Source organism: Leptonychotes weddellii, chromosome 15 (genome assembly GCF_054177405.1).
Source record: "Leptonychotes weddellii isolate Sample4059 chromosome 15, ASM5417740v2, whole genome shotgun sequence".
NCBI lineage: Eukaryota > Metazoa > Chordata > Mammalia > Carnivora > Phocidae > Leptonychotes > Leptonychotes weddellii.
This window is the reverse complement of record NC_138383.1, coordinates 1,296,096-1,322,316: the sequence shown is the minus strand read 5'-3', so window position 1 is coordinate 1,322,316 and position 26,221 is coordinate 1,296,096. Positions and strand designations below refer to the sequence as shown.

General features: G+C 67.6%; 1 protein-coding gene across 6 annotated transcripts in view; it reads left to right on the top strand.

The window, feature by feature from the left end:
* The window catches only part of BAHCC1 (BAH domain and coiled-coil containing 1), a 49,883-nt gene extending 23,721 nt beyond the window's left edge, over positions 1–26,162 (top strand). For 3 of the 6 annotated variants that reach the window (XM_081804255.1, XM_081804259.1, XM_081804258.1), the window contains exons 3-11: positions 6,064–6,243; positions 16,509–16,631; positions 19,627–21,366; positions 21,701–21,809; positions 22,120–22,328; positions 22,501–22,659; positions 22,861–23,033; positions 23,164–23,494; positions 24,027–26,158. In XM_081804255.1, the coding sequence (XP_081660381.1) occupies positions 6,064–6,243; positions 16,509–16,631; positions 19,627–21,366; positions 21,701–21,809; positions 22,120–22,328; positions 22,501–22,659; positions 22,861–23,033; positions 23,164–23,494; positions 24,027–25,069 (4,067 nt within the window). In that variant the 3' untranslated portion in view covers positions 25,070–26,158. Of the gene's footprint in view, positions 1–6,063; positions 6,244–6,733; positions 6,805–16,508; positions 16,632–19,626; positions 21,367–21,700; positions 21,810–22,119; positions 22,329–22,500; positions 22,660–22,860; positions 23,034–23,163; positions 23,495–24,026 lie in introns of those variants that run through there. The other 3 variants (XM_081804260.1, XM_081804256.1, XM_081804257.1) reach the window with 3 other exon arrangements.
* The last annotated feature ends 59 nt before the right edge of the window (positions 26,163–26,221 follow it).

Genomic DNA, 26,221 nt, shown 5'->3' with positions numbered 1-26,221 from the left:
ATGCATGGTTCCTAGAGAGGCTGCCCAGCAAGGCTGGCCCTGCAGAGGGGCATCCCCCATCGGAGAGGGCTTCGTGCCAGTCTAAGCCACTTCTCTGCTGCAGAGGGGGTGGGCTGCTTGTGGGGAGGCGGGCCTGGCCACGTGGCCTGCCACCTGTCCCCCAGCATCCACACAACTCCCGGAGCCACGTTCAGGTCCAGGTGGCTGGGGGCTGAGCAGCTGGCCTGGGGAGGGGCCTACTCCCAAGCAGCATGGAGTTCGGGAGTTGGGGGTGTTCAAGCTATAGTTTGGTGAAGACTAGAGACTAGGATTCCCTTCTACCACTAGTGAGCCTGGATGTGCCCCCACCTCCCAGGGTGGAGGAGGAGGTGGGCAGGACCCAGTCAGCCGGTCAGCCTGCTGCCCCCTCCCATGTCAGCCCGGGGGCAGACAGAACCAAAGGCCAGGAGCCTCGTCCACGGTCCGGGCCAGCACGGGGACCAGTTTGGTGGGAGTCTGACCCTGGGAAGCGGGTCTTAGAGGCCGCTCACGCAAGACCACCACCGCCCACGCTCAGAGCCACGTGTCCACGCCCAGAGCCACGTGTCCACATCCATACCCAGAGCTCGTACTGAGCCCGCACCAGCACCCACACCCATAGCCAGGTGTGCACACTCCTAGCCACGCGGCCACGCCCAGACGCCCGCACGCACGCCCACACACGGTTCCGCTGCCGCCCCTCTGCCCCCGCGTGTGTGCGTGCTTGCCCGTGCGCACCCCCACCTCCTGCCTGGGCCAGTGGTGGGCTCCAGCCCAGCCGGGACCGTTCTGGAGCCTCCAGATCGAGTACACCCAGAGCAGGCCCCGTGGGCCGCCGTGTGGCACAGACTCCGAGGTCCGTGTTGTGGCACTTTGGGCTTCCTGGTAGGGGCAGTCCCAGAGCGACCCCTCCCTCCAGGGCCTGGTCTCCCCATCCCTGTCCCCCTCCCCCCTGCTTTCCAGCTGGCTGGACCGAGGCCTCTGCTTCATCGTCCCTGCAGGACTAAAGGCTGGACACCAGCTGGACACTCTCCTTCCTTGCTCCCCGTCCTGGAACGAGAGGGCTGTGGTCTGGTCCATGCAGTGGGCTGCGCGTCCTTCCTGCCTCCTCTTCTCCACAGCTCCCTCTAGGCCTGACTCGGCACAGGAGGGGCCCTTTGGTCCTCTAGGCAGGCCTCCCGTCCCTCCAGTGTCTCAGCGGCCTCTGGTGTGCTGGGCGAGACCCAGGGGCGCCCCCAGGGGAGTCGGGTGTCCCTGACGCCCAGGTGAGCCCTGCAGGGCCTGGGGGACGTGGGGAGCCCGAGCAAGTATGCGCGGGAGGGCGGGAGCTGGTGGGTGCGGAGCTGGGGAGCCCCGGGCCAACAGCTGGTCAGCCGGGCTTCGGGAAGCCACAGGAGCCCTGAGAGCCCCGGAGGGGCTTGCCCCTCAGGAACGGCCGCAGCCATCTTGGCCTTTTCTTCACAACACATCCTGGTTTCCGGGAAGGGAGGACGCTGTCCCTGTGGCTCGCTCAAGGGAAAGCAGATGCTCGCTCTGCCCAGCTCTCTGAGGCCCTCTGTCTGCCCGTCTTTCCCCACCTTCTGCTCCCTCCGCCCTCAGCCTGGGGTCGCAGTGAGGAGACAGACTTCCTGGTGCCCCCACCGCAGGACGGCCTGGTGCGGAGGTGGGGGCTGGATAGAGAGCGGGTGCAGGGGCACTGTGGGCACCTGGCCGCCTGGGGTGTACTGGAGCCCCAAACTCAGGCTGCATGGCCCAGGGCCACCTGCGTTGCTGCCGGTCGGTCTCAGCGGCCCCTGGACTGGGGGCTCCGCCCGGCCCCACCTGTGCTCTGGGCCGTGGCAGGTAGGCCTGGCAAACAGGGCGGCGGCGGAAGACCCGGCTGTGCTCAGTTTTGCCTGGCCACGTGGGGCCCCCCTGCCAGGGCCGATGCAGCTGGGTGCTGTCCTCTCTGCCCAGAAGCCTGTGGGCCAAGGCTGGGCTCAGCAGCCACTCAAGATTCTCAGGGAGCTCAGGGCATTCCAGCCCGGCTCCATCCGGCTGGGGCAGCTGGGAGGGAAGCGGCCGCCACAGCCGGGGGCCGGGCACGGCCCGTTTCCCAGTCCAGGTTGTCTGGGCCTTGGGGCGTGGGGTCAGATGGTGTTCGGGGTCGAGGCTGGGCCTGGGGAGCCAGGCCGCTGGGGGGTGTCAGGCAGCCCTCCCAGGCATGTTGGCCCCTGGAGCAGTTTTCTCAGCCAGCCCGGTGCCCAGGCCAGGCGTCCGTGGGGTACTAGGCAGAGCTCGGGCGGTGCTGGAGCTGGGACGGGAGCCCTGTGTCTGGGGCTGCAAACCCCAGCTTGGGCTGGCCAGGCCCGGGGGCCGTGCAGAATGTGCAGCACAGAATGGCCTGCCTCTGGCCCTGTGGACACCTCACACTGCGTCCAGGCCCCTTTCCTGAGGCCATCCTACATATGTGCCATATCTGTGATGAGAACGGACCGAGAACCCCGGGGGAGTGGCCAGCTGGACCGTGCACGTTGGAGGGGCTGGGGCAGCCTCAGAGCGGATGGGCCTCCTTCAAACCCCAGTCGAGGTACCTGGGACCGTGGAGTCCAGATGAACAATGCCCCGTGGTGGGGTGGGCCTGCCGTCCGGGACTGCGAGAAAGCAATTAGTGTGAGGTTTGTAGAGCCCCTGGTCTGAGAGGGGCTGGCGGATGGCTCCAGGATCGGGGCTCCTAGCTGGGGGCGGAGGCGTCCTAACCAAGCACCTCTCTGGCCTTCCCTGCTGCTCCGGGCTCCCACTGTCCCTTCCCGGGCTGGTGACCGCAGCAGTCCGTGGGCAAGGACCCTGCCAAGAGGAAAGAAGCCTTCAGCCCAGTTCCCGGCCAGACTTGGCTCGTGAGGCTCCAGCCCTGGCCGGGGCCCAGGCCGCCTCTGCTCACGCTCTGTCTGGGGCTGGCTACTGGTTGGCGGGAGGGGCTGGGGGGTGGCAGCCAGGTCTGCCCATGCCCCTGCTGGCCAGGCACGCTGCCATCTCCAGACTCCTTGGAGGTGGAGGTGACAGTGAGAGCCAGGTAGGGTAGGGGAGGCTCCAGGGGCCATCAGCCCGCTCCCGCCACCCCCCATTGCAGCCCACCTGACAAGGCCTGCAGGACCTTCAGCTGCTAGGCCAGGGTGGCAGTGGAGGGATTGAACCCTTCCAAGCAAGCAGTGTGGAGCCCCACGGCACATGTTCCAGGCCGGGGGGACTGGCCTGCGGGTCAGGGGGTGTGGGAGTCCCCCTGGGACCTGGCGCTGCAGACTGGGGTTTTAGGAGGGAGTCTCTCGCGGTGGCTCAGGGCATGGGGTGTCGGTGTGTGCAGTGGGGGGCGGCGGAAGTCCCTTGTGGCGCTGCGTCAGGGCGAGGGTACGTGCGCCTAGGGCACTGTGGTGTGCTCTTGGGGCCTGGGGTCTCCAGGGACCCCTGCTTCCTTCCTTGCGTGCATTTTACAGTGAAGATGCAGACATCATATTTGCATGACGAGGCTCTTCTGTTTTCAACATGAAAGGGAAAGAGTGGAGAGAGGCTCCCAGGTGGACGGTCTGAGCCAGACCACCAGGCCCGGGGCCCACTGGGGGCAGCTGGGTTAGAGCAGGAGGGCAGGGGTGGCCCTGAGGGCCAGGGGGTGGGGGAGGGGCTGGGTTGGCACGCTGTCCCACCCCCTTCATTCCCCACGCTCTGGGGGCATGGTTCCCTTCCTTGGACTCTGAGAAGCCAGCTCTCTGAGGGTCCCCAAGAAGGTCCCCTTGATCAGGAGACAGGCTTTGTGGGGGAGGTCGGCCCCAGGCTCGGGGGCTCTGGCTCAGCAGGAAGCACCGCCTGTCACTGGTGTGTCTCCTGCTCTGTGGAGCCAAGACCAGGGGCTGGCTGAGCTGAGCTGCTCCCCGCCCCCCCCCTCCGTGCAGTGGGACCCCCTCTGAGATGGCGTCAGAACAGGGCACCCATGAGAGTCTCCACCCAGAGCCAGGATAAGTCTCCCGGGGGAGGGCCATGATGTCCTGGGACCTCCCCAACCCAGGTTTCAGCTTAGGACAGCCCACCGGGCCTTGGGCCTGCTCCCCATCTGTCCTGGCCCCAGGTGGGTGACCCTTGGGTGGGGGGCTCTTCAGAGGTTGCCTGCTGCCTCTGTAGGAGCACCAGGAGTGGGCAACCCTGTGCGGGACCCACCTCCAAGCCTCAGCTTCCCTGGACCCGAGGGCCAGAGGGCCCGGTGGGACTCTGAGCTTCACTTCCCGCCCAGCCTGGGGCCTGGCCCGCCGCCTCGCCCCCGCGGTGTGGGAGAGCTCAAGGTGCGGGCTTCTCAGGCTGAGCTCCTGGAGAAATCCTTAATCCAGGCCCGACTCTTGGACTCGGTTGCTTCCCACTGTCCCGGGAGGAGCAGGGTGGGAGGGACTTCCCTGGGAGGGTGCGGGGGTGGGAAGCCCTGGGAGACTCGGGCCCAGCCTGGGCGAGGCAGGAAAAGGCCTGCTCATCCCCCAGGCATGGCCCCCCCAGGGTCCCTAGAGCCCAGCAGGGGCCGCCCTCCCACTCCTGCCCCTCCACCCGCGGCCCCTGGAGGCCAACACTTCCCTTCCCAGCCCAGAGTCCCCCCCCACTGGCTGGACGCCTGTTGTCTGGCTGCGGCCCATGGCAGTCCCAGCCCTGCGGTCCGGGAAGTCCCTGGCTCCTAGGCACCTTCGTCCCCTGCCCCTGGGTCCGCTCAGGGTCTCCGTGCAGCCTGACACCCACCACAGAGGTCAGCGTGTAGCCCGGTGCCCCTGCCGGAGCTCACAGACCTGCCTCCGTGGCCTACGCCCAGGAAAGGCCCCTTTCCTCCGTAACGTCCCATTCACACTCTGGCAGGGCGGGAGGCCGGCAGGGTCCCCCCCGGGGCAGCCCCTCCCTCTCCCCTGCTCTGGGCCCTGCCTCCTCCATGCTGAGTCACCCCGTGTCTGGGAAGCTCCCAGGGCCACGCCAGGCTGGGTGAGGAATCACAAATTCACAAATTCCCCCTGCCTCCCAGGCTGGGAAACGGCTGCCCTGACTCACCTTTGGCAGGACCCCCAGAGCCACCGTGAACCCCCCGGGCCCCAACACCCAGCCCCACAGGGTGCTGAGCCCCCAGGTCCCTGCTCCCCGTCCCCTGGGATGGTCCCAAGCCAGGCTCACTGCCCGTGGAACAGAGGTGACAAGGTGTGGCCAGAGCGGGGCCGTGCGGTGCAGCCCTAAACCACCCGCCAGGCACCGGGGGCCGCTCCTCGAAGAGCGGTCTGTGAACGCAAATGCCCGGTCGGCATGGAGAGCCAGGGGGGCTTGCTCAGCCTGGCGGTGGGCCGGACTTGGGCAGAGAGGGGACACAGTGGCGAGGGTGCAGGTGGACCTGGAGGGCCGCGAGGCCAGTACCGGCGGAAGCACAGAGGGTCCTGGGAGGCAGATGACAGGGCGCCCGCCTGCCGGCCTGGCCAGAACCCCAAGAGACCCCCGGGGCTGTGAAAAGCAGGCCTAGCTTCCTCCTCAGGCTTCTCTCATCCTTCATTTCGGTCTCGCTCACCTGGGACGGGGCTGAGGAGTCAGTCGGTTGGACCGGGGGGAGAAAGTTGAGACCCTACTGTGGGGAGAGGCTGGTCCCCCCGGTGCTGCCCGGGCGGTGGGCAGAGGCTGCGGGGCCCGCAGGGCTGGAGCAGGGCCTCCGCTGACACTGGAGCTCTCCGGGAGGTGTGGGCAAAGCAATCTGGCAGGTTGGCCGCTGGTGGAGGGACCATGGCCTGGGAGAGTCGGGGGCTCTACCTCTGCAGAGAAGGCCCACCCGCAGAGCAGCTTGCTCCCCACAGGCCCAGGGCTTGGCATCTGGCTGCCAGGGTGGGGGAGGGGGCGGCAGGAGTGCAGACAGTCACCGGAGGGCACTGGACCCTGAGCGCACCTGTCGGAGGGCCTCTGGGCTATTTGAAGACAGAAGCCCCGGGAGTTGGGGGCCCAAGAGAGCACCGGGGCAGGGCTTCCTGGTGGGCCTGCCCTGCTCAGACTCATTCTTGCCCCCTGTGTCCACAGCCGGCAGCCGCCTGATGGGGAACTCTCCAGCCTCCTCTTTCATGGGCAGCTTTCTCACCGGCAGCCTGGGCTCAGCGGCCCCCGCGCACCCCAGCGGCCCCGCCCCAGCCCCCTCAGAGCAGGCCTACCGCGCCTCCCACCCCGCCACATCCCAGATCTGGTTCTCCCACTCCCATGAAGGTAAGTCCGCGGCGGGGGCCAGAAGAGGGGCTCCCCTGCTGTGGCCTGCCGAGGAAGCCCCCACAGGGGAGGTGGTAATTGGGTGGAAAGGGGGGGGAGCACCAGGCAGTGGTCCTAGCCAGATGTGCACCACAGATGGGCAGAGAGGGAGGGAAGGAGGTGGGGCTGGGAGGGCTCTGGGGGAGCCGAGGAAATGTGGAACACAGCTGGGCGGGCCGGGGCCGGGCTGCACCCACCTCCCCAGACCCAGAGAGGTATGGGCTCCAGATGTGCCAGCTGGAGGGCGGGGTGGGGAGGACAGAGCTGTCAGCATGCTCACGCTGCCACCTTGGGGGCCTGGCCAAGAGCAGAGCCCCTCCCAGGCCCCTGGCTTCCCCGTGGAACACGGCCCTGTGCGCGCAGGCCGAGCGGCCGGCAGGAAGGCCCCCGGAGGCCCCTCTGGGACTCTGGGGCTCCCTGCAGTTTCCCCAGCTCTCTGCTGTCTGTTCAGGCCCGCGGTTGCTGGCGTCCACGCGGCTCGGGAAGGGTTAAGGCCGGCGGCGCTGGCTGGCGCGCCAAGAGGTAATGGCATTTGGCAGCGGGCACGGAGGGCTCTCCGCTCCTGGCACGGGCACCGCCGTAACTCAGTGACTGCTGGGCGGCAAGCACTGTGTTTGCGGAGCGCGCACCCACACACCGCGCCCGCCGCCGGGTTCCAGGCAGGGAGATTAGCGCCCGGCGCTGCGGGAAAGCCAGAGAAGCCTCTTTGTGCAACAAGAAAGGGGCTGTTTTCCAAACAGGACAGGTGACAAGTGAGGGACAGTTGTTAAAATAATCTGGGCTTTAAGCGCTGTGCAGAGTGCACATGTTGGGCAGGCGATAAGGAGCGGCTCTCTTTGCTGGTGGAGGGGAGGCCAGGCCTGCCCCGAGGCCCCGGGCAGTCAGGGCAGGCGCCCTGGCCCGCACTCACCTCCGCCGCCCCCGGCTCCCTGCCCCCACATTCTCAGGGGCCTCCCCAGGGGAGAGCCGGTGCGGAGGGGGCTGGGCCCTGGCGCGAGGCCTGGCGGCTGTGGGTGGGCCCAGCGCTCTGCACCCCCCGCCCCCAGCCCCTCCAGCCCTTCCGCCTTCTGTGTCCGCCAGGCAAGCTCCTGGCCCTGGCAGGAGCATCTGGGAAGGATGTCTGTGGGAGGGAGGAGTGCAGCCGAGTGTTGGGGAGCAGGCAAGGGGAGGCCTGCAGCAGCCACGGGACCACCTCAAAATAACGAAGTAACGGAATAACGGCCACTGCCCCACCCGGGCCCAGCCACAGGTGCACGGTGCGCCCCAGCTGGCTGACTCAGTTTCCCCTCCGTGCCAGGGTGGCCCAGGGTCGGGGCAGCAGCTCTGCTTCAGGAGACACATATCCCCTTCCCCTCTGTCCCACCCCTGGGGACCTTACCGGCATGGAGGGCGGTTTGTGGGCAGCGCCACCTGCCCTGGGGCCCGGGGAGAAGGTGTCCCTGTCCTGCTGTGGGGAGAGGGGGGTGGGAGGCAGGCTGCAGACAGCACCCTCAACGGCCTCCCACCACTCACTTCCCCTGAGCCAACGGCCACACCAGCAGAGTCTACCTGGCTGGGGGCGGGGCAGCCCAGCCCCCGCGGGCGTGCGGGCGGGCGTGCGGGCCTCCTAGTTGCCTCCACCGTGGCCTGAGCGGGGAGAGGGTCAGGGCTAGGCCACACTGAGGACGTTTCTCCCTCTCAGGCCAGCCCGGACACTGGCTCTGTCTGTGGTCTGTCCCTCCACCAGCCCCCACACACCGCCTGCGCCTCCTCGGGCTCCACGTGCCTGCAGCCTGGTGGGGGAGGGCCTGCCTGCCGGGGCGAGGGGCTCAGTGGGCCAGGGCAGGTGGACAGAGGACAGAGGAAAAGAGGATGTGGCCTCCTAAGCACCCACGCAGCCCCCAGGGCGCCGGGCGTGTAGGGAGCAGGGCCCGCCCGAGGCCGAAGATGAGCCTGGGAAGGGGCAGCAGCTCTGAAGGGGAGAGCAACCCCCCGCCGACCTACCAGGTCCTACCTGAGGGTAGCTGGTGTGTGTGTGTGTGTCCCGGGGACCCTGCAACCGCATGCACCCTCCCGGCCTGGGCCTCGGTTTACCCCCTCGCCAGCTCCCTTTTCTCTGCCTTCCGTTGAGCGGCCCGCCTCGGGATCTCCTTCCTGCGGGGTTCCCCGCCCCCCGACAGGCCACGTGGTGCCGGCTGCCTCGCGGTGAGCTTGGAGCGTGGAGGCCAGAGCGAGTGGCAGTGCCTGCTGGCTGGCTGCCCTGGCCGCGTGCCCGGCTGCTAGTTTGACGGGGTGCCAACTGGCTCCCCGCGTGCCGGGGCCTGTTTCTCTGCCGCGTGTGCTCAGAGGGAAGGGGGGTGAGGCGGGTGGGGGGCACGCGACACGGCCAGAGAGTGGGGGCTGGCGGGCATGGTGGGCTGCCTGGGCGGGCTGCTTAGAGGTCTGGCTCTCACCCTCATCCTGCTTCCTTCCGCTGCCCCCGGGATGGGCAGGGTGGCAGGTGCCCAGCAAGGCCTGCTCACCGCCCCCTCCCTGACCTGGGGCTGGCCAGGGCTGGGCCCCTGAAGGGCCAGGAGACCAGGACGGGCCACCAGGTGGGGGCCGGGTCAGAGGAGGGGCCCAGGTGACCCCACCCCTCCAACTCCAGGCAGGACTGCCCACCTCTCCGTTGCTGGACCTAGCTCGCCATCTGGGGGGCAGCCGCCAGAGCAAGGGCCCAGGCTTCCTGCTTCCCTGGCGGAGCAGCTGGGGTGCAGGGGAGGCACCCTGGAGCTGGAGGAGCCGCCCCGGAACATCTGGCCTGGGGCAGAGCCTGTCTGTCCAGCCCCCAGGCCTCCTGGCCTCCTAGGCTTGCCCAAATGAAGGGTCCTGCCAGAAGCTGGACGTTCCCCTCTGAGGCTTAGGGTGGGAGTGGGCGGCAGAATGGGCCAGGGCAGGGGTGAGCCAGTGTCCGGCCGCCTGCCCTGGGTGGGTCGGAGTGGGGGGGGGCGGGGGGGGGCACAGAACAGCTGGTCCCATTGTCATGGAGCCTGGCCCCTCTCTCCCACCCCACCCCCAGCTGCCGGGCTGGGACCACCCACAGGGCCGGTGAAAGGGGATTCTGTTCCTGGGGGCTCAGCTGGGGGCGCCTAGCTGCTGCACACCACAGCCCGGGCTACTCGTGGTGGAGGGGGAGCCTTGGGGGGCAGCAGGCACACCGGGCCTCTCTGCCAGAGGCGGCTACTGCCCCCCCAGGGCTGGACCAGCCTCCCGGGGTTGCTCCCAGCCCCCCAGCTTCCCCGCACCCTGCCAGGCACCTCGTGGCCCACTCCGTCCCCTCCCCTGGAAGACTTTGGGGAGGGAGTGGGAGCCTGGAGCGTGTCTGTGTGAGGGACAGAGGTGCCACCCCGCATCCACCACCTCTGCGTGACCTTAGAGGCCAGCCTGCTGCCTGGGGCTTCGTGTTCCAGAACGATCCAGAGGAGCTGCCTGAGGCAGGTCTCTGCTCTGGGCCCCGGCCCCTCCCCCCAGGCCCTGGCAGCTCCTTGTCCCTCTCCTGGCCTCAGTTTCCCTGATGGCTCAGATCTCCGGGGCCCTGCCCCCACAGAGCCACTGATGACCCCCACATCTGCGGCGCCCCCGCCTGGCCTCCCTGACCCCAGCCCATGCCGGAAGGAAGGAGGTGGCTCGTGGGGAGAGCTAGCTGCTCTGAGGTCTGAGGACAGAGTGTGGGGAGGGGCCCAAGCTCCCCCCGGGCCCAACACGGAAAGGAGGGAGGCCCGTCTCCTGCGGACCTCGGACCCCCTCCAGAGCCTCCTTGGGGCTTTTGTGCTGCCAGCTTTCCGTGACCCCTGCCGGTGCCCTCTGCCCCTGGCTGCCCCCTGCCCTGGTCCACGTCCCCTTCAGGGTCCCAGCCTGCAGTCTGCCCCCCAGCTGTGGGCCTGACCCTGGTGCCGGGGCAGGCTTCCTCCATGTGGCTCCTGACCTGTGTAATCGGTTGCTGAGGGCACAGGTCCCAACCTGATCCCTGTGAGGCCAGTCCCCAGCACCGGCCACGCTGCGGGTCCAGCCTGCCCAGCGCTCCTCCGGGTCCTATGGCCACAGGTGGCCTCGAGGTCGGGAGGCCAGGGCCAGTCCCTGGCTCTAGCTCAGGCCAGGAGCACACCTATGGTGCTCGGGATAATGACATTCTGTGCTGACCCTGGCCCAGGGATGGCACTTGCCTTGTTTACTTCTCTGAGCAACACCGTGGTATGTGGGTGGCTGCTCACCCGCTTTACAGGGGAGGAAACGGGCTCGGGAAAGGGTGCGGAGGGCTTGGAGTCCAGAGAGCCCGACTGGGAGGCTGTCCACTCCTCCCTTTCTCTCGGCGGCCCCGGTTGCCCCCAAACCCTGGCTCTGCCTGCCTTCCTCGTGTTGGGAGTAGGTGCCACCCCTTTCCCAGCTCCTGCAGGGACCCAAGCCGGGGTGTCGGCAGCATGGGCCTCTGCCCGTGCCCAGGCAGCTGTGGGGGGCTGGGGGGTCAGGACCGTGCTGGACCAGGCCCAAGGCCCCTGTCCCTTTCAAGGGTCATCTTCACTGCTCAAGAGCGGTATCCGAGGGCTGGGAGAGCCACGGGGCCTCTGGGCCTCCGTTGCCCCATCTGCACACCGCCCTGCCAGAAGAGCCCTTCTGACCCAGCGTGATAGTCAAAGCATGGCCTGCTGGCCAGCCGGTGACAGGCGGAGGGCTCCCTGCAGGTTTGCCGGCGACCGCCCTGTCCCCCATAGCCACTGTCCACTGCTGGGCCAGGGGCCTTGGCACCTTCCCGGGCTGACACTTGCCATGGGAGCACATGTGCGGACAGCGCTATCTGGGCTGGGGAGAGGTCCCCATGTCACTGCCCGGGCAGATGGCCTGTCTCTGGCACAACTGTGGGGCTGGGTTGGGGTGTTCTCGTGGCCGCACACACCCAGGGTCCCCCAGGCATGATGCCTGGCGGGTGGCCGCCCCTGGAGCGGGACTCCCTAGCACCCAGAGTTGTACTGTGGGATGTCAGTGAAGGTTTTGGGGGTCATGCTGGTCTGCCCCCAGCCCTCCCAGGCCCTCAGGCCCCGCCCCCCCGCTGAGGGAGCTCTGCATCTGTGTCCTGGGCAGTCGGAGCCTCGCTCCTCCCTGCAGAGCACATGCCAGGAGCCCGGGACTGTCCACGAACTGCCTGGATCCCGGGCAGACTGCCCGCCGCTTTTGTTCCAGAGGCACCTGCAGGAGCCTGGCACCTTCCGCCGGCTCTTAGCACCCTTCTGGGCCTGGGAAGAGACCAGGGCTGCCAGGCCCTGCACCTTGGGCAGTGGGGGGCGGTGTGTATGCGTGGAGCTCCTGAACCGGGAATTTGACAGGTGGAATGAAACTGGAATCACCTCGAGCCCACACTTGGGCCCTGACCCGCAGCTGTGGGAGGCTGAGGCGGGGGCGCTCCTGAGGGCTGAGCTTCCAAAGCCCGCTCCATCCCGGAGAAGGGGTGTCACTCTGAAAGCCCAGGCTGGACACCCTCGGGTCCGAGCACCAAGTGCGAGGGGGCCTCTGGACGGATGCAGGGGGGACCCGGGGAGGGGGCTGTTGCAAGGTTATTCCCTTCAGGTACTAGAGCAGGGATGGCCCGCGTGCTGTGGCCAGCAATGCCGGTTAGTCAGTCAGTCCCAGCACTAGGCTGCACGTGGATGCAGCCTCAGAAGCCTTCTTAACCCAGCATTCCGGCAGGTCACTGTCATTTAGTAGATTTGCATGCCATACTTGAAACCCACTGACATCCTGAAAAGAGGATCACGTGGGAGAGAGTCAGCATCCAGTTAGTGTCAGGCATGGGGCCAGGACCCCTAGCCGGGCACGCGTGGCAGGGTTCTGACAGCAGGAGTGTGCCAGGGCCGGGTGGGATCTGTCAGGGCCGGCAGGCGGGTGGGGGTGGGAGGTCTGCTGGGACTCCATCTGACGGAGCTGACCCTTGCTGAACCCCCCGAGCCTGAGAGTGGGCCTGACAAAGGAGACGGGGCCTCTGATTGGCCAGATGGGCACTTGGGTTCCTCAGAGCGTGCCCCCAGTGGTCATGTTGTGGGGAGCTGCCTTCGTATCTGATGCCGGGACCCTCCTGGCGGCTCGGCTCGATGGTAGGTGAGAACTTTCCAGCAGTTGGAGCCTCAGGATACGAGAGGGTGTCACCCTCCAGGGAGACAGCAGTGCTGTTGGTCAAGGTGGCCTGGGGGACAGGGGTGTCAGTTGCAGAAAGGCAGGACCCTGGCGGGGGGAAGTTGGCTGGAGATCCCCCAGCCTCCCCCAGAGAGTCCTGGTCGTCTGGTTGGCTGGCCACAGCCCCCCCACGCCCCCAGACCTGGCCTCCCGGGAGACTAGGAGGGTGGCCCCTTGGAGGGCAGGGTCGGGAGGGTTGTGGCCCCCAGCCTTGGTGGAGCAGAGGTTCCGGGTCTGGCCTGGGGCACGTGGGGAAGTGGAGCAGGGAGACCTGGGAGCGGGGAGGTGCTGCGGGGTGGCCCGAGGGCCCCACTGGAAGAGGAGGGCCGACACGGGGTACAGGGGCTGCCCCTCCTTCCTCTCTGGCTCAGAGGCTTGCCGCAGACCTTGGGTCCTCCCAGGAACCTGCCTCTTCACTGGGGTGTCGGGAGAAGCCCCACACTCCGTTGGCCCCCATCTTCTTGCCCGTGTCCCCTGTAAAGTGTTCCCATCCCCTTTGTGCTTCAGACCCCGCCTTCGGAGCAGCCCCTACTTGGGGAGGGGTCCCTGCTGCCCGCTCTCCTCCTGCCCACTCCCCACACTTCCCACCAGCACCCCCGACCTTCCCGGACAGCCAGCGAAGACCCAGGAGATTCCGGGAGGGGTCGCGGTATGTGGTCACTTTGCTCCCCAGTAGCCCGGGGACCTGGTATGTGCCGCTCCTACCCAGCGCCTGACCCTTTTTGCTTCGTTACACTCGTCGGGCAATGGCCTTGACCCTTTGTCCCCTGTTGTCCCTTCTGCCATGGGATTAGGTTGAGTCTCCTGGCCGCTCACAGCAGCGGGGGCAGGATGGAGGGGGTCCACCGTGAGATGCCCACGGAGGCCTGGGGCCCCTCCGCAGAGCTCATCAAGGCCTTCCGGGGCCTTGAGGGCGGTGGGGGCCCAGGGATGGGTCTGGGGCCGGCCCCCCCCCCCACTGTGGGCCGTTGCTTTACACAAATTTGCCATCTGTCCCCTAAGGTGGTCACAGTAGCCCCAACCCCTAGGGGTACGAGGTTGGGGGAAGGGGGTCGCAGACTGCGCTGTCCCCTGCAGGAGTGTGGGGCTGAGGAGCTCTGGTCCTGGGTTCCTGGGTGTCCAGCCCCGCCCCGCTCCCTGCGCCTCGAGCCCTCCTGACGACCACAGCCCCCACGTTCGCCCCCACCATAGCCCCTTCAAGGACCCGGCCGATGCCCTCTCAGAACAGCTGCTCTGGTTTGTAAAATCATGCTTTATTTTCTTCAGTTCAGAGAGGATGATCCTGTTGGGGGACCTTTCTATGTCAGGACTGGGAGGCCCGAGGCCCCCCTTCCAGCACCCCCCAGCCCGGCCCATGCCCCTTCTGCTGCTTCTTCCTTCTCCGCCTCCCCAGCCTGAATCCCCGCCCTGGGGTCTCCGAGGGGAAGGCTGGAGGTGGGAGGGGGCCCCTGCTCCCTGGTCCGGACGGCCACCCGCTCAGGCTCCGAAGGAGAGGGACACCCCCAGCTGGCACCCTCACGCTGCCCCGACAGGGCGCCGCGGGAAGGAGTTCACCACTCAGCCAGCTGAGCGCCTGCTCCCCAAGAGGGCGGGTGGGCGGCAGACCCGGACCTCCCGAGGGGTCATGGGGGGGTCCATGCCCGGGAAACGGGTTCTGGGAAGGAGGAATTTACAGACTTCTGTTTACCAAAACGAGGCCCGTAAAACATTTAACAGCAGGCGATTAAAAGGGGACAGCTGTGGAGGTTCAGCTACGCCCCCCCTTGCACCCCCCCGTACAGCACACACAGGCTTCGGCCCCCCTGCCCCGCTGCTCCCGTCCCCGGCCCGCTCTCAGCTTTTGTCAAGGCTTCCAGGAGCTGAGTTTAATCTAGGGAGCAGCTGTTCCAGATGCGTCTCCGCACACAAACCAGGCCAGTTGGCCAGGCTCTCCGGACCCAGCCCTGCCCTCAGCAGGAGGGGCTAGAAGGGGGCAGGCCGTGGCGGCGGTTGGCACATTTCCTGAGTCCCCAGAGGAGCCTGGGGATGTGAGCCCTAAGCAGGGAGACCTCTAGGGCCTCTGGAGCCTGCAGATGGGGCTGGTGGACTGGGGTGCTTCGAGTTTGTGGGGCCCGAGACACGTTCTGCCTAGAACATTCCTTGGGGAGGGGACTCGACAGCTTCACCTCGGACCCACTGGGCCAGAGAACATCAAACGGCATCATTAGGGTCTGGGGGGGTGGCCTGCCTCTGCCGCAGGGCCCACTGGGATCGGAATGCAAGGCCACCCCATGTGGACTGGGACTCTGCTCCTGGGGGATCCCGGAGTGCCCCCGTTTGATGCTGGCCGTGTTCCAGTCCAAACTCTGCTTCTGCAGCTCCATTCTCAGCCTCTGAGCTGAGTGGTACAGCCTGGCCCATGGTAGCTCGGCTCCCCCTTAGCCTCAGGCCTGGCGAGGGGCCTCCCGGGCCCCTGATGCTCACAGTGGGCTCCGGGCTGCCCCCCCCATGTACCTGCAGCTGCAGCTGCCCCCAGCACTGAGATAGAGCCCAGACCCCACCAGCTTCCACCCTGCCCCCCGGCAGCCTCGGCATCCCAGCAGGCCCACCTCAGGCCATGAGCCAGTGCCCCAGGCCCAAGGACGTGGGGCCGGGAGGTCGGTCCTGTGGTTCTGACCCTGCCCCTTCTGGAAAGGTGTTTCCCACAGGATACTCCGTGGAGTGCTCAGCCACCAGCTGTTACAAGGAATGTTCCACTGGGGCAGCAGAGGGGTCGGTCATAAATGGAGTTTGGAAAACAGTTACTGAGCGAGATGGAAGGGACTCCACTGTGACGCACTAGGAGTGGGTGCTGCTGCCCCTGGTCCCCAGGCGTGGGGCTCCCGTCGTGGCTATGACAGGCTCTCTCCTGGGGCCCTGGCCTGGCCTGCCCTCTTGGGACAGCAGTCTGCAGGGCCCCACCACAGCTCCTCCCTGGGGAAGCCCCTGGATGGTTGCTCCCTCCCAGGAGCCAGTCGCTCTTGGGACAGTCATGGAGTCCCCAAAAGAAACTCCTACAGAGCACGCTTTCCATGGAGAAAAAGTTCAGAGCATTGGTCGAAGCTCGAGTCTTAGAGCAAGACTGTGTCCTGCCCGCCCCAGCCTGCCGGCGACCCCTCCCTGCTGGGCCAGGAGTTACAGCGGGGAAGGGCCGCCTTCAAGGCGGCTGGTGGCTCTGGGCATCCAGCAGACACGCCTGTGCCTGCCCAGGGCACTAGGGCCGGGCCGGGCCTCCCAGGCCGCGCTAACTTCTGTTTGTCTTCAGCCCTCTGGGGGCAGTGAGTGTGTGCGTCCCAGGTGGCTGAAGCCCCCAAGGTCCAAGGCAGGCGGGGGGCGTGGGGCAGGGTGTGGCTGGCATTCTTGTGCTGGGCAGGGCCAGGCCCTGAGGACAGTTTAGGCCCCAGGGGGGACAGAGAAGGGCCTGCCTGGCATGACTCAGAAGTGCCAGGGAGGGTCTCCGGGTTGGGGGCCAGCTCCCTCTGTAGATCTCCGAGCACAAAGGAGGCCCCGCCAGTGGAGAGCCCGCGGCGCCGGCAGCCTCCAGCAAGACGGGGCTCGGCCACAGCCCTCCTGCCCAGCCCAGGGCATGGGCTGCCCGACCCGGGGGCTGCCCGGTAGCTCGGACGGCGCAGGCCAAGGTGGAGTCTGGCCCTGGCCATCCTGGCTGGCAGTCGGACCGTGTCCAGCGTGTGCGTCCTCCCAGGATGCCTCTCCAGCGCCTCTTGGTTGCCCTGCCTCAGAGCTCCCGCGCTGCCGAGCGCTGCTGGGGAGGAACCACAGGCACCCCCTCCATCCTCCTCTCCCAGCCCATCAGCAATTCAATTTGTGCCGCACCAGAGGGATGGTGTTAGTCGAGTCAGAGTTAATACGATGTATTGATGGGTTGATTTCCCACCGGCCGACTATGCACCAGGCTCCGCAGGGTGTCGTCCCTGGGCTGCCCACCACCTCTCACCTCCCTGGGGTCAGGGTGGGTGTGGGCCTGGGCCTTGGAGGTGCCTCTGCAGCCAGTCTCCTTGCTTCTCTAGCTCCAGCGTACCCCAGATTTTCGGGGAGTCTGGCATCCACCTTCCTACCCATGAGCCACTTGGATCACCATGGAAACAGCAATGTTCTCTATGGGCAGCATCGTTTCTATGGAGCCCAAAAAGGCAAGTGCCGGCTTGGGGCCGTGCTGGGGTCTGGGGCACAGGGCATCCTGGAGGGTGGGACAGGGTGGGGCCGGGGGCTTCTGGGGCACTGGGTAAAGGCGGCCAGCCTGGGCACACCTACGCCCCGGGTCTCAGGCCACGGCGACGTGGGACTGGGGGAGAGTGAGCCTGCTTCTCAGGCTCCCGGAGGACTAAAACTCCCAGGAGCATGGCCAAGAGGCAGGTTACGTGCTGGGCCTGGGTGAGCACTCTGAAGACCCAGCCACGCGGCCAGGACCTTTCTGGCTGCCGTGGAAGGATCTGCAGGAATCGCTGTCCCGAGGGGTGGAGCTCAGCTCCCGCACGTCTATTTCCTGTCCACCACTGCCTGGGCAGCTTCGGGGGAAGATGCTGTTGGGTAGGGGTGGCGGAGGCCCCCAGGAGCCTGGGCTGGCGGCCTCACTGAGCTGCATGAGGCCCAGGCCCGACTGGCACACCAGGGCCTCGGGTCAGACAGAGGCCGCAGGCGATGTCTCCCTGCAGACGAGGAGGGACTGTCCCTCCATCAGCGGAAGGGGGCCTCCAGAGGTGCCCGTGGAGAGGGGCCGCTGAGGTCGGGGCTCTGCTGAAGAGAGGACGGGGCTGGTGGGGCCGTGGGGAGGGGTACGTGCGAGCATGCTCCCCCATGCACACGCACACACTCGTGCAAAGGCCCGAACTCCAGGGCGTGGATCCCCTCAAGAAGCCCGCGGGAGGTGTGGCTGCCTGGAGAAGGGACAGGTGTGGGGAGTGGCTGGAGGCCGTCGTGCCCTGTCTTGAAGATTTTTCCTGGGTGGAGTGACATCTCATTTGGGTTTTAGAAAGGGCTCTCTGGGGTGGTGCCCAGGAGATGGGCAGGGGGACCGTTGGATTGGTTATATGTTTCAGATGACAGGTGGTGTAGACTTGAATTGGGGCCCCCATTCATGGCCAGGCTGTGGGAAGAGCGGCTCAGGGTGGGGGGGTCCATCTTCCACACAGAGGGACTTTCCCAGCGGTATCCAGGAGGTGGCCGGACACTCGTGGTGAGGGTCGGTGCCATGGGAGCCCCCCTGGGTGAGGACAGACGTAGCTCGGGGGAGCCCAAGGAGCCCCGAGAACGGGGCTCTCAGTGGAGGCAGAGGAGGGCCCCACCAAGCACCCGGCAGGATGGACAGGACACTAGGCAGGGCTTAGGAGGTAGCGGTTAGATCAGAGTGTGCCAGAGCGGGTCTCAGGGAAGGAAGGGGACCCCAGCGAGGAAGTTTTGGGGGTGAGCCCACGGCTAACTTTCATGTCCTCCTACCCCCCGCCCCAGCCCTTTCTCCCAACAAGCCTCCCACTCCAGGACATTGGTGTGTCTTGCGACGTTGGGCCTGGCAGGGCGGCTGAGGTCCGGAAAGCCTCGGCCTTGACCCGGGCCTGGACTGGCTGGCTGGGATTGATGCAGATAAGACCCTACCTGGGCGGGGCCAGGAAAGCCCCCCAGCCCCAGGGGACGGAGAGATGCTGGATGCTCCCAGCAAACCAAGTTTCCTTCAGCTTGGGCCAGTGCTCTGCTCCCCAGAGGACAGCCCCCCACAGGCCCCGGGCTGGGTCCCCCAAACTCCCACGTGTGCAGCTATTTTGACAGCACTTGTCAGGGCTGAACCAGAGCCCAGAACCCCCTCCGGCAGCGGGTCCCAGAGCTGGCATCCCGGAGCACTGGTGGCCTCTCGGCGTTCAGCGTTTTGGTGGAGTCCCATCCAAGAACATTTGGGTTTCAGAAATCAAGCTAATTAGGGTTCACCCAGGCTACCCTCTTCCCCCTTGTTTTAATTAGCAGGAAACTGACGAGGAACTTCTGTGACTGAGGACAGTTTTACAAGTTCCAAATGTTTCTTTGTTCCCCTCGGCTGCCCCCTCTGGGCTCCAGGCCCTCCACGCAGCCTGTCTGCCACCCCAGCCGGGTGTAGGGGGGTGGCCCCCCAGGTCCCCAGAGACAGGAACCCAGCCCTCACTCTGGGAGCAGTGGGCGTCCCCAGGGCCGGCCAGGGACCCCCAGGGAGAGCATGGCCCCGGGCAGGAAGGGCTCCACCCACCACCCACCTGCCTGGAGGGGCCCCTCCGAGCTGCAGGGGTGTCGAAAGCCGAGAGCGGGTAGGAGTAGGGACGGTCAGCAGGGGCCACTTCCTCGTCTTCCTTCTCTGAACCGTCACCGGAGCCCCAGCTGGGGGCGCCCACAGTGACCATGCAGAGGAGCTGGGGGCCGCCCCGGGGCCCATCCTTAGGCGTGGCCTCACTTCCTGCTGGGGGTCTTAGCTCTCACGGGGGCCTGGTCAGAGCCAGGCATTTCGCGGTCCTCCGTGCACGGTCCCCCGGGCCGCGGGCTCTCTCCTGCCGCGCTCCGGTGGCTGGGCGTCTGGGCACGGCCAGCTCTGCGGTGGCCCCATCACGCCCCACGCCGTGCGCCCACCATCCACTTAGCCGACCCGCAGCTGTGAGTTAGCACCCTCCCCAGAGTCTAAGGCTCTGGTGGCTGTCTGTGAAGCCCGGCCCAGTTCCCGACCCCCTGGCCTTGTGCGGGGTGGGGGGAAGGTGCCTGGTCCACACACATTGCCACCTGCCCCGGCCCTCCCCCCACTCAGCCCCATGGGCGCCGGGGGCCCTGGCCCTTTGCAGCTCCCGTCTCCTGGGAACTGCACGCAAGTCAAACCTTCGGGGTGGGTGGGAGTTCCGTTTCCCGGGCACAGAGCTTCGGTTTGGAACAATGCTAGTCCTAGATGGACGGGCCCACCGCGTGAATGTGCCCAGTGCTCTGAAGGGTGTGCATGCGCACGTGGTTAACGTGGGGACTGCACACGATGTCAGTTTTACGACTAAACCTTCTCGACGGTAGCCGCGGGTCGCTGCCAGCTGGTGCCGGCGGAGAGGCTCCTGGGGCGCGTGTCTCGGGGAGTCTGACCTCTCCAGCCCCTGCCCCGGCCCTCCCAGTGACCTCGGTTCTCTTGGCACGCAGATAACTTCTACCTGCCCCCCCAGCCCACCCTCCTGCCTGCCAACCACAACTTCCCCGGCGTGGCCCGGGCCGCGCCCGGCCACCCCATCGGCTCCTGCAGCCGTGACCGAGGCGAGGCCGGCCCCCTGCAGAAGGGTGCCAAGGAGTTCGACCGCTTCCTCCTGGGCAGAGAGAAGGCCGGCAAGGCGGCGGAGGGCAAGGAGCGGCCGGCGGCCGAGGAGGAGGGCAGCAAGGATCGGCACAAGCTGGTGCTGCCCGGGCAGGCGGACGGCCACTGCAAGGAGAGCGGTGTCACTCCCCGCGGCGCCTGCGAGGGCCGCCCCAAGCACCTCGCCTCCTGCCTCCTCAACACCAAGGTGCTCAACGGCGAGATGGGCAAGGCCGCGCTGGCCAGCTGTGCGGGAGGCATGCTGGTGCGGCCCGGCGCGGGAGTCACAGCCTCGGGGCGCTGCACCAAGGAGCTGGTGGGCCCCGCAGAGCCCGGGCCGGCCTTCAGCGAGTGCCTGGAGAGGCGGCAGATGCTGCATCATGCTGTGGCCTACACCGTGCCGTCCGGCCTGCCCGCTGGGCCACCCCCGCCCCTCAGCACGGCCGCCGGCTCCTTCCCCTGCCTGCAGCTGCACGCCGGCCCGGACGGGCTCTGCCCGCTGCAGGACAAAGTCCCCCGAGACCTGAAGGCCAGCGGGCCCACCTTCGTGCCTTCCGTGGGACACCTGGCTGAGAAGAGCCGTCCCTTCCAGGCCGCCGAGGCCTGTGCCGTGGCAGGTGAGGGCAAAGACCGGCACCTCGATGGCGCCTTGGCCCCCGAGCATGCCGTGCCCTACGGGGTCTCCTATGCCCACCTGAAGGCTGAGGGCAAGGGCGAGCGGCGGCCTGGGGGCTTTGAGGCTGCGCTCAACCCCCGGCTCAAGGGCCTCGAGTATCTCAACAGCACAGGCCCCGAGACCCCCTTCTCCGGGCTCCCCAAAGGTGGTCTGGACAAAAGTGGCTACTTCGAGCTGCCCGCCCACTCGCAGGACTGCGCCCGGCCAAGTCACCAGGACCCGCTGGGTGGGAAGGTCACCCAGGCCTGCTGCACTTTGGATAAGACCGCCGGCAAGGAGACCCCCTCAGGTCCCCCTGGGGCCCAGAAGGTGGCCCGGATCCGGCATCAGCAGCACTTGGTGACCCCCGAGGTGGCCCCAGGGGGCAGCGGGGCTGAAGCCAAGCGCAAGTCCCTGGAGCTGGCCTCTCTGGGCTACGGCGGGCCCCACCTGCCCCCGTGGAGCATCCAGTCGGGCCAGGGCAGCGCCATGGCCATTGGCGAGGAGCGCAAGGGTGGCAGCTACCTGGACCCCTTTAGCGGCAGCCTGCAGCAGGCCGCCCTCCTGCCCCAGGACCTGCCCGCCCCGCCTGACGAGGTCTCAGCCATGAAGAACCTGCTCAAGTACAGCAACCAAGCCCTGGTCGTTGGCCAGAAGGCGCCCTTCGTGGGTCTGGGCGGCCTCAAGGCCAGCTGTGCCCAGCAGGATATGAAGTTCCCAGCCTCCAAGGGCCCAGCCCAGGCCCCCAGCGAGGCTGAGAGGCCCGACTGTGCCCGAAGCCGGGAGCACGACACCCCGCACAGTGACGTGGAAGTGAGGCAGCCGCCCGTGGGCATCGCGGTGGCCCTGTCCCGGCAGAAGGACACGGTGAGCCGGCCAGAGATGGCCTACGGCGCCAACGCTGGGCGGCAGGGCCGGGCAGCCCCTGCCTTCAAAGGTAGGCCCCTTGGCGGGGAGGGGAGCGGGGAGTGGGCTGACCTGCCCTCGTGTGCCCGTCCGAAGCTTACCCGGGACGGGCCCTGGGCTTTCCCGCTGTCCCCTCCCCATGTCTGCAGTCCCGTCCCTCGCAGGGCTGACCAGCCCGCCCCCATCCCTCGAGGCCACCAGTTCCCCACACCTGCCTTTGGCAGGAGCCCCGGGGCCCACAAGGCAGGAGATCCTCCCTCGGTTCGACGGGCCTCTTGGCTCTGAGCGGGGTCCCTGCTTGCTTTAGCCGCTGGCTCCCCGGCCACCCCGACCCTTGACCCTTCTGCCATCTCCTACCCATGCAGCAGGTGGCACGCCCCGTGCCACCCATGCACTGGACCTGGAGGCCGAGGAGGAAAGGGCACGGCTGTCTGAGGACCGCCTGGGGCTCGCCGGCCGGGAGCTGCTGCTGCAGTAAGAACAGGGCTTCGGCCATCGGGGAGGGAGCCAGGCCACGGCTCTGGGAGAGAGTGGGCCGGGCGGCGCGCTCCCCACCCCCCGGGCTTTGCTGGGGTTTCTGCCTGTGTCAGGGGTGGGGGGAACTCTGCTCACTCTCCCGCCACTGTCAGGGCCATGGCCAGGATGGACGCCCCGATACCGAGGCCCACCTGATCCTGGGGTGTCCCCGTGCCCCTCCAAGGTTGATGGCGACAGGATGGGGTGGAAGAGCTGGGTGGGTGGCCGGCAGCTGTGCTGAGCCCCCGTCACCCCCGGTGACCCGCAGGGACAACAAGGACCGCCTGGAGTTCTCCCGGATCCACCCGGCAGGCGGCTGCCCCGGAGACCTGGCCCCTCATCTTGTGATCGGCAGCGGTTCCTCCCTGCCGAGCGGTCAGCTGGGCGGGGACCCGGCCTCCCACCCGCACCCTGCCCACCCGCCCTGGCTGCCCCGCACCCGCAGCCCCTCCCTGTGGATGGGGGGACATTCCTACGGTCAGTGCTCCGAGGGCAGGCGGGGGGGGGGGGCAGCCAGCGGGCTTGAAGGGCAGGGCTGTCCTGGGGCTGAGCAGCCCTCGGCCTGGTGCGGGAGGCCCCAGAGCGCGGGGCCCGGCCAGCCTGGGCTCCCCGCTCCACTCTGCCTTACTGCTGTGCCTTGTGTCCCCAGGCCTTGGGCATCCCGCCCTGCACCAGAACCTGCCCCCAGGCTTCCCCACCTCCGTGCCCGGCTCCGTGCCCTCCGTGTTCCCCCTTTCCCAGGACAGCCCTGCCCAGCTCGTCATCCTGCCCTCTGAGCCCGCACCCCACACCGCCCCCCACGCGCTCGGTAAGAGCCTCCTAGGCAGGCTGCTTGTACGTGGGGCTGTCGGAAGTGGGTCCGAGGAAGGGAGCAGCCCGTGGGGGGGATGGGGCCGCGGGAAGCAGTCGAGAGGTAGATGAGCTGTCGGTGAGGGGGGCTCAGGGGCCTGGGGTGCAGCCCGCGTCCCGTCCTCGCTGGGTCTCATGGCTCCTCTGGCCCTGCCCACAGCTGACGTCATGGACCAGGCCTCCCTGTGGCCCCCCATGTATGGGGGCCGGGGCCCCACCCCCCACGTGCAGCACCCGGGCCAGCTACCCGTGTACTCCCGGTCCCAGCTCCTACGGCAACAAGAGCTCTATGCCTTGCAGCAGAAGCAGCAACCGCGGGCGGCCCCCATCCAGGTACCTGCCCCAGGCCTCACCCAGCGGGGACCCAGTGCTCCGCTCCTTCCCTCCCTCTGCTCCAGCCCAGCCTGGCCCCCCGGATCCTCCCTGTGGGATGATGCCCTGAGCCTCTCCCTCACCCTGACAGCGGAAGCCCGAGGACCATCACCTGGAGCTGGAGGAGCCCGCCCAGGAGAAGACCCTGAAGTCCACCCACAAGCCAGTTGCCTTAACCCCCATAGCCAAGGGCACCCCCTCACCGGCCACCGTAGGCCCTGTCAAGCTGTCACCTTGCTGCCACTCACCTACCCCAAAGCCCCCCACCAGCTGCCCCACAACGCCACCACGTCCCAGCGCCCCATGCACTTTATCCGTCTGCCCCTCGGGCAGCCCCGGGCCTGGCTCCAAGCTGCCCAGCTCCGAGGACAAGAGTGGGGAGGGCCGGCGGTCCGGAGCCGACCTTAGCACGTTGGAACCAGGTGAGAGTGGGCAGCGCTGGGCTGGCCGTGGCCCGCCCCCTTCCACGCAGAGGCCTTTTCCCACTTCTGGGCATGCAGAGCTGAACTGAGGGGGCTGCCCTCGTTGGACACCTGAAGAGGTGCCCTCACCTACCCAGGCCCCTGGTAGGGCCCAGGGCTCTGTTGCTTGTCCTCTGTTCTTTCTGTCCTTCCCTCTCCACTGTCCCTCCACGGGGGAAGCACTCAGGGTCCCCCCCGTCTCCTCCCCAGTTCCTGGCAGACGAGGCAGGACGAGGGTTGGGCTCCATTGGCCGCCAGTGACAGAGTGCCTGGCCTGCAGGACTGGTTCCCAGCCCTGAATCTGGGTCTTAGTCCCCCTCCATGTGACGTGTTCCCCGTTCCTGTCTCACCTGCTCCGAAGGCAGAGGCAGAGGGCTGGCGGGGACCCTTCCTCCCAGGTGTGAGTCAGGGATCTAAGGCCACCCTGTCCCCGTCTAGAGCAGGGCCCCCCGTACCCCCGCTGCCCCTCCTGACGATACCTGTTCTTTCACAGACCTGCCTCCTGGATATACCTGCCGGGCGGCCAGCCCCACCTTCTCCCTATCCCCCAGCGTGCACCCTCCTGACCTCTCGGACCCCAAAACTATGCAAACTGCAGCCCCCAGGGTCCAGCCTGAGCCAGTGAGGACGTTCCCGCCCGGGGAGCTGCCCCCGCGAAGCCCCCAGAGCCCACAGGAGCCGGGGTTGCCCTCAGGGGCCAGGGAGGCCACCCAGGACCTTGCCGCCACCCCCCACCCTGCCGAGCGGGGACCCCTAGGGAAGGCAGCAGACCCCAGCCCACTGGAGGGGCTTCGAGAACTGCGATGTGGGGCCCTCCTCGAGGGAGGGGGCCCCGAGGCCACTGGCCAGGCTCATTCTACTCAGGGAGGGGCTGCAGAGGAGGGGGCCACGGTGGAGGGGGGTGTGGAGGAGGGGCCAGGGCGCTCATCAGGGGCGGGCCCCCAGGCCCTGCAGCAGCAGAGAGGCCCAGACGCCATCGCCATCGATGAGGCCAGACCAGGCAAACAGCAGGCCCCCAGGGAAGCAAGGCCGGAGGAGGGGGCTGAGTATCAGGAGGACGAGCTGGAGGAGGAAGAGGGCCAGGGGTCAACTTTCAAGAATAGCCACCTGCCCAGGGCACTACGGGGCCTGGATGCCCTGGTGGCAGCCACCATCGACCTGGGGGACCTGCCAGGCATCAGCCCGCTGGACCCGCAGCTTGCCGCTGCCCCAGGGCCCCCACGCACAGCCCCTTCGCCCTGTAGCTCAGGGATTCATGGAATTGCCCTGCTCAGCGAGCTGGCTGACCTGGAGATCCAGCAGCAGAGGAGGGAGCCGGCCTTGCAAGGTGAGCACCGCCCCTCCCTCCGTGAGCCCTCTGGGGCCCCAGGGCAGCTGGCCAGACTGTGGGCTTCGGCTCAGCTGTCCCACAGTGGGGCCCCCGCAGCTGCCTTCCACCCCCGGCCCCGTCCGTGGCCCTGCTGGCTAGGGGCAGGGCCCTCGGCTTCAGAGGGGAGGCCTCTAGGGCAGCACCTCCCGTTGTTGCGATGTTCATAGGGCCCTGTGGGGACTCACAGGTGTCCTCCAAGGATGCCAAGGCCGTCAGGGGGCGAGGTGGCGAACGGGGAAAGCAGGAAAGGTTGTGCTCCCCTCTGTAGGCATCCAGCCCTGACCGCTCCCACCCAGGCCCAGGGGAGGTGGCCTGAGGCCAATCAGACGGTCCCCAGACCTCGAAACCACATGTCCCCTGCAGTTTCACCAGGGCTGGGGGCTGGGGTGCCGGTCCTTCCTGCGCCGGGGCTGACCTGCAGGTGGAATTGCTCCTGGGCTCCCAGCACCCAGAAGAGCCCTGGGGCGCAGGCATAGGGTCTGGCGCTAGCCCGCGGTGAGCCCCGGACCAGAGCCCGTGGGGACCCCATGCAGGCCGGAAGACCCTCCTCCCTGCCTGAGCAGTAACCCTAGGGGGCCCCCAAAGAGACCCCCGCCCCGGGGGGAGCACCCCCAGCCAGGCGTTGTGCTCATGATACTTATAGGAAGAACCCAACAAAGTTCTCTCGGCTCGCCCACTTGTTCTCCTGGTGCGTGAAGCCCTCTGCTGCCCGCCTCCGGCACCCCGTGTGCTGTTTGGAGGGGATTTCCCCAGAGCCTCTGTGTCACTCTCCTGTCCTCCTAGACGGGCCCGGCGCTGTGCCGAGGGCAGCGTGCTGGGGAGCCCCTCCATGTGGGCACCCCACTGGACCCCGAGGAGGGCCTCACTTAGGGCTGGGGGCTGCAGGGTGAGGCGCCCCCCCCGCCCCGGTCAGGGCTGGGGCCGCCCGGAGCCACCACGTGAGCGTGGCTGGCACAGAGTGTGACGAGCGGATGCTGGGCGCCGTGTGTGGCCACCCAGTCTGTGCATGTGAATGCCTGCTGGACCGGCGCCCATTCACTGAATGAACGCTCACGTGTAGACCACGTGTGTCCCCGTGTGGACTCTGCAGCTGCAGCCCAGGCCAGGCGCCCCAGTCGCCGGGGTATGTGGACCAAGGGAGATGCCATGGCCAGGTCTCCACTCCAGCCTCCCCTCCTGGAGCCCCCAGACCCCCACCCTCCCCTCCTGGAGCCCCCAGACCCTCACCCTCCCCTCCTGGAGTCCCCAGACCCTCACCCTCCTCTCCTGGAGCCCCAGACCCCCACCCTCCCCTCCTGGAGCCCCCAGACCCTCACCCT